A 7,174-nucleotide genomic window follows, 5' to 3' on the forward strand; every position below is an offset into this window, starting at 1 on the left:
TTTACCGGAAACACCACCGATGTTACAAAGTTGACTAAAACCTCAAAATTCTATGCCATCGGTTAGTCAGCAATTGTATATGTTCAAATGCCTAGTGTGGAGGATATCATAAGGCCTTGAGGCAATCAAATGTAAAACACAATATTTATGATTGATGAAAGTTGCTCTCGGTCAGATTTGACCGGGAACACAACCTGGGTTAAAACGAATAGCTGGGGCTCAAATTTGTAGATGAAGCAATTCTAGCTGTGATTGTTCAAATCAGAGGGTCAGATTGATAGTGGTTTCATACTGCCTCCTGGTGGATCTCCATAGATGGTGCAGTCACTGTCCACCTGGCGACTATTTCATTTCTTCACCGTCAAAATAACACACCTGCCATTATACACACCATTTGACTATGCGCTATATTTTCGAATGCCGTATATTGGTCCCCATGAGATTGTTGAATGAATTCCCATTTCGAGTTTCTATGCTGAATCCTTGCGGAATTTGTTCCAGAAAGAGAGACATTTCAGTCATAATATTCTCAAGAACGTAGGGTATTATTTGATGGACTTCAGGCGCAAAGTACAGTTTGGGACTTTCGTATATTTTGGTATCTGTTACTGCTAAAAATGAAGAAAAGTTCTTGAGCAAATTTAAGACTTGTTTATTCAAAAAAAGCAGGTTACACAGCATGGCCCCTCAATGGAGCTGGTGGTCCGAATCGGTCACAGGATATTAAGTCAAAGATATGGATATGAAGAAAAAGAGAAAGAGCCCATCTGTGTATAGGATTTTATACCCCCCCTTGTCACTGTCGCTGAGCCAATCAAAACAGAGTCCACGTCATTTTAATTTGGTCAGATACAAAGTTTTGCCAGTGAGATCATAGTAGGTGAGGTCATTTTCTGTCCTGTAAATAGGATGTTATTATCTTATTATCTTCCTTTGCTGTGTATTATCTGCCATACCTGAAGGCAGATAATGTACTCTGCATTGGTTTAATGCAATTCACCCTATGGTCTAATACAATTCTAATGCAATTTATGTTATGGGCGTCTTGCTGGCTCGGGCCCTAATGCAATTATATCTTCCCATGATGATATTACAGCCTCTGCACATGCATGTCAAAAGGCCATTGTGTGTATTAGAGGGCCATTGCTATGGTTACAGAGCATGAAAATACACGACAGGACTCTGGAAAGGCCAGTCGAATTGATAACTGTTGAACATTTTATTTAAAAATATATATATATATAAATATTTTAAGGCACAGTGAAGTATGTAAATACATCCGATATGATGTGGAATGTTTATGCCCAGTGTAAATTAGACCTTTTTGTCCTCGTTCACCATGCATCATCAGTAGAATGCGATTATGACCTCACCCCTTCAGCTCGTAGCCATGGTAAATCTGACAACAGATACAAACAAAACATGTGGATACTGTCAGATGTTTATACTTAAAATATACGTCAAATGTTTACGTGACGCAGACGGGACTAGAAAGCACAGGTAACAAGCTATGCATGCATGTTAAACAATGTTGAACAAAAACCGTAAGGTATCACATTTAGGGGGAATATAATTTTGGGGGGCATTGATGACTGCATATATATGTCAACGTTTATTGAGATTTTATGAGTTTATTATTTTATAGAGTTGGTCTGTTTGATCTGGCTTGTGATCTCAGTGTGTCTGACATTTCACTCATTCAACATTCCACACCTAGCACAATGTTTTATTAATGAAACATGCCAACACACGTGATGCCACTGATGATTAACAAAATAAAATAAAATATTATAATAATAGTAATAATAATCTATAATTATATTAAATGCAGGCTTATCTGAGAGGAGAAAGTTAGCTTGAAAAATGGATGCAGAGGTTTTCAACATAGTGTATCTGCGTTACTTTGCAGTTAACATGAGAAGAAGAAAGGTGACCCGCCCAAGCCATGGCATCAGTGAGCAGCAGCACCCCATGAAGACGCACTGTGGCAGCACTGGCCAGAAAGGAGACGACCCCCAAGTGTCCAATCACTCATGGACGACCTTCATGGACGCCCGCCGCCAGATCCTGCAGCTACTCTCCACCGAGTTGTCCCCCTGCGCCCTCAAGGCCCGTATCAGCCACCTGGACCACCTTCAGAAGTGCTCCTTCTACCTGGAGGTGGCTCAGGACCGGCAGCAACAGCAGCTACTGCAGCAGCAGCTACTGCAGCAGCAGATCTACTTGCCCCCCGCCCTCTTCTTTCAACTCATAGACCCTGGGAAGCTTGCACGCATGAAGAAGCTTGCAACCAGCCAGGTGAAGATCCAGCTGAGCCTCTTGGAGGAGCTCTGCGAGCTGATCTGTAAAGGCAAGGAGGAGCTGGAGGCCATGCTGGAGTCCACGGGCGACCAGTCGGACGTGTTCTCCCTCGCTCCGGAGGACGCTCCCTTGCGACGAAAGGTGGCCCAGCTCAACGAGGCCCTGCTGGACTTTGACTCCCGGCTGGGGCCTGGCAAGCTGCACCCCAAGCACCGGCTCATTCCCGGCTGTGGCCATAGCACCGTGCAGCTGTATCAGCTGTTGCTGACCGTCAAAGAGCCCGTGGTGTTTGACAAGATCCAGTCAGAGGCGTTGAGCACCAGCGCCAAGCTGTATTGGTTCGTCGTCGGGCAAGCGCCACAGGACCCGCAGGAGCAGTTTGAGATCGGCTACAAGCTCTTGCAGCCAGCCAACGCAGAGGAAGGGAGCCCACAGGGAATGGTCACCTGTACCGCCTACTCTGTTCTGATCGGCAACCTGATGCCTGAGAGGTGCTATGAGTTCACGGTCAAGAGGGCAGACGGCTTCGGCCATGTCTACGGTCACTGGAATGAGACCCTTACCCTCAAAACCACGCCGTGGTCCATGGAGAGCCGGTAGAGGAAGAGGATTGATTGATTGATTGAAAACCTTTATTGTCCCCAATGGGGAAATTTTGTTGTCAAACAGCTCAGTTAGGGCAGACAGAAAACATTCAATAAGTTACATAAAACAGTGCAGGCTCAATAAGTAAGTAAGTAAGTAAGTAAGTAAGTAAGTAAGTAAGTAAGTAAGTAAGTAGGCTCAATAAGTAAAAAGTTCCAAGTTCCAAAGTTCCAGCTCCAGGTCTCCCCCACCCTGCAGGGCCTGGTTGTAGAGTCGGAGTGCAGCTGGAACAAAGGACTGTCCAAATCTTTTTGTACTTTGACGTCGGAGAACAAATCTGTGGCTGAACTTGCTCCTCATCCCCGCCAGCTCGCAGTACATCGGGTGGGAGGGATTGGCCAGCATGGCTGCCAGTTTTTTCCCCATCCTCTGTTCTGCCACCACCTCTAGGCTGTCCAGCCCGGACCCCACCACAGAGCTGGCCTTCTTCACCAGTTTGTTTAGCTTCGCAGCATCCCTGGCACAGATGTTTCCACCCCAGCAGGCCACGGCGAAGAACAGAACGCTGGCAACCACCGACTGATAAAACATTCGCAGCAGCTTGTTGCAGACACCGAAAGACCTCAGCCTTCTCAGGAAAAACAGTCTGCTCTGCCCTTTCCTGAGAAGAGCCTCGGTGTTGTCAGTCCAGTCCAGTTTGTTATTAATTTGTACTCCCAGGTACCTGTAGGAGTCCACCCTCTCGACTTCCACCCCCTTGATGGTGATGGGGGCTGGGGTCCTTCTCTTCCTCCTAAAATCCACCACCAACTCCTTTGTTTTGCTGGTGTTAAGCAAAAGGTAGTTGGTGTCGCACCACTGCACAAAGCTCTCCACCAGGGCCCTGTACTCCTCATCCCTGTCGTCTGTGATGTAACCGACGATAGAGGAGTCATCAGAAAACTTCTGCAGGTGGCACTGGTCGGAGCTAAACTGGAAGTCGGAGGTATAGAGGGTGAAGAGAAAGGGTGACAGAACAGTTCCCTGTCCGCCAGCTCTCCAGCACACACCTTCAGAACCCTGGGGTTGATGTTGTCTGGACCTCTGGACTTGTTCACATTCACCCTGGAGAGCTGCCTTCTCACCTGCTCAGATGTTATAAAGCTGTGAGTACAGGTGTCTCCAGGTGTGAAGCATGCTCCCTGGCTCCTGGTGTTGGTAAGGGGAGGCAATTGCTGCTGGGGTGTGAGGGGGTCAGGGGGAGTGGGGGCTACTGTTGCCAGGGGTGCGGTACATTGGAGAGGGGAGGAGAGGGTCGGGGGCTGTGGGGGGTGACAGGGGGATGGTTGGTCAAACCTGTTAAAGAAGCAGTTCACCCAGATATGGCCGAGGCACACGGGAAGCGGCATATTGGCCGGCCGCTTCCGAGGGTGGGATAGGAGTATTTCTGGACTAGGATCCGTCGCGCAACACCGCCCCCGTCTGGTGCTGGAGTAACGGTACTGGGCTCGAGGAGCCAGTCAGCCTAGTCTGCCTGGCGGCCTCCTCTGGGACTGCCGGCCACGGGGTCGGGCGGCGGATCCTTCGCAATAGGCAGGGGATAATTGGATGCTAAGTTGGGTTAAATTGGCTACCAAATTGGGTGAAAAGGGGATAAAATCTGAAAAACAAATTTATAAAAATAAAAAAAAAGAAGCAGTTCAGGTCATCCGCCTGCTCTCGGGTCCCCTCCACCACAGTATGTGGCTGCTTGTGGCCCGTGATCTTCTTGAAACCCTTCCACACCTCCTTGGAGCTGTGGGCCACTAGCCCGCCCTCCAATTTCCTCCTGTATTCCTCTTTGGCTGCTCTCAGCTCCTTCTTCACCTCCTTCTGAGCGGCCCTGGCTCCCTCAGTGTCCCCTGCCTTAAACAGCCTCCTCTTCCTTTTCAGAAGGTTCTTGATGTTCCCATTTATCCACGGCTTGCTTTGTTCTCCCCCGGGATCCAGAGTAGGACGCAGTAACCTGGGAAAGGAGGAAGCGGGGAGAAGCAGCGGAGAGTCGGGTGCAGAGAGACGTCCAGAGCGCTACAGGAGAGCCGCGACCGGAAGGGTCGGGCAGGAAGCGGGCCAGGACGTTCTCGCCTGAGCGAGGCTCAGCCAAACCGGACTCCAGACCAGCTGCTCCCAAATAAAACCGGTTCTTAAACTGCCAAAGCCTATTGTCTGTCTCCCTCTGTGCCCGAACCTGTTACAATCATAGTCTCAGATGACTGCATGTTTCAGGACTGCACACCACAAGGGGGGGGGGGGGGGAATAGAGGGGGAACAAAACAAAAAAGAATGGGTCACAGAAGTCATCTCATGAGCACTGTGAGAAATATAACACACTTAGACTGTGTAATTTAAGAAAGCAATTTGGCTGTGGTAGGCCTACTCCTTCATTATGATCGACAGTATAGCAATTGGTAAATTAAGCATATAAATCCAATCAAGGGTATAGGCTTATCAGCCTGCTAATCACAGATATAACTTTTTCTGCTTTCAATATCCATGAGGTCAAATGAGTCAATGACAGACAAGACACAACAATCCCATCTGTCCGTGCAGCTCGTAACTCTGGGACGTCATCAAGACAACATAGGAAATGAAGGCATACAAAGGATTTTCTTTTTTAATGTAGGTTTGAAGGGTGTACATGATGCAGGGCTTAAAGTGGGAAAAAAAATCCTGTGCCTGAAACTTTTTCTTGGGGAGGGGTGTCACAGTTTGAGATATTGGGAGAGCGGGTAGCCTACAGAAGACAGCTTATTGTCTCAATGTTTAAATGCATTAATACTATTTTATAGTCAATACAAAATAGGTGTCTCAATGTTAAAATGCATTAATACTGTAAATGAATGTGCAACAATACTATGTGCAATATGACAACCCTTGTGTACATAAGGTTCAGATATAGGAAAAGTTAGGATATTTATAGCATAGCATAGAGTACAGCACAGTGTTTTATTGTATAGTATAGTAGTATAGTAGATAGTGTACATAGCCTTTATTTATGTAAACCAGCTCTTTTCCCTTTTTTATTTTACCCTTGGCCCTCGTGTTTTTAGTCTTTTTCCAAGCACCAGGGGAGCCCCCCCTCCTAAATTTCGTTGTATGGTACCTGTACTGTATTACAGTTTTTCTCAATTGCTAAAACACATTTCACAAAACTTTCCTCCATTTTCCCAAAACTCTAAACACAACACACTTTTCTAAAGCTACATAAGCAAAACCACAACTTCTCTCTTCAAAACTCAAACTTTCACACCAAAACAGATGCTCAAAGCCTTCAAAAATGTAAACACTATAAGCATCATTACAGACTACAACAAAACAACTGAAAACACAATGAATGAATGAATGAATGAATGAATGAATGGTCTTTATTGTCATTGGCACAGCACCGAAACACATGAATGGATACTGTTCTAAATCAAATACTTTTTTAACTTTAACTTTTAAACTACCTCACCTGTTTCGTCAGAGTTATTTCAAATGGATATTTTCAATTTCGACCCCTTAAACATTTTCTTTAACTTCGAAAGAAGTTGTCATACTTTCACTGGCTGGGTTTGACGATTGTCCCTCACTAAAGATGGCGACGTACAAAACATCTCATGCATATTTTTCAACAGTTTGTCGTTACACAACAAATCAGATCGTGTCAGACATTGTTGTTGATGTTCACTTTGCTTTCTTTGTGTCAACATAGGCACAATCAATCGTGTTATTATTGAGAACATTTTCTCAAAGTTAATGTCGTGTATTTCATGCTCTGTAACCATAGCAATGGCCCTCTAATACACACAATGGATAGATTGTGAACATGCCCATCTGGCCTTTTGACCGGCCTTTTGACCAGCATGTGCAGTGGCTGTAATATCATCACGGGTAGATATAATTGCATTAGGGCCCGAGCCAGCAAGACGCCCATAGGATGAATTGCATTAGTATTGCATTAGACCATGGGGTTATGGCAGATAACACACAGCAGGAACCCAAAGAATCCTTAGAATAGCCCCTGATAATAAGATAATAAGATAATAACATCCTACTTACAGGACAGAAAACTACTATGTCTTCACTGGCAACTTTGTATCTGACCAAATTAAAATGACGTGGATAGCTTGGAGACACTGATCATTACCAGATGTTAACAAGACCATATCTCTGTTTTGGTTGGCTCAGCGACAGTGACAGGGGGGGTATAAAATCCTGTACACACACAGATTCTTTCTCTTTTCTTCATATCCTGTGACCGATTCAGATGACCAGCTCCAGAGAGAGC

The 7,174-nt window shown here is 45.8% G+C and overlaps 1 protein-coding gene across 1 annotated transcript; it reads left to right on the top strand.

Annotated features, from left to right (window-relative positions):
• Positions 1 to 1,914: 1,914 nt before the first annotated feature.
• On the top strand, positions 1,915 to 2,901 carry LOC308170937 (fibronectin type III domain-containing protein 11-like; the record flags this gene model as incomplete). The annotated part of the gene is made up of 1 exon (XM_080545790.1): positions 1,915 to 2,901. The coding sequence occupies one exon, from the start codon at positions 1,915 to 1,917 to the stop codon at positions 2,899 to 2,901; it is 987 nt and encodes a 328-aa protein (XP_080401916.1).
• Between the last annotated feature and the right edge of the window lie 4,273 nt (positions 2,902 to 7,174).

Source organism: Nansenia antarctica (assembly GCF_963989245.1).
Source record: "Nansenia antarctica genome assembly, chromosome: 15".
Lineage (NCBI taxonomy): Eukaryota > Metazoa > Chordata > Actinopteri > Argentiniformes > Microstomatidae > Nansenia > Nansenia antarctica.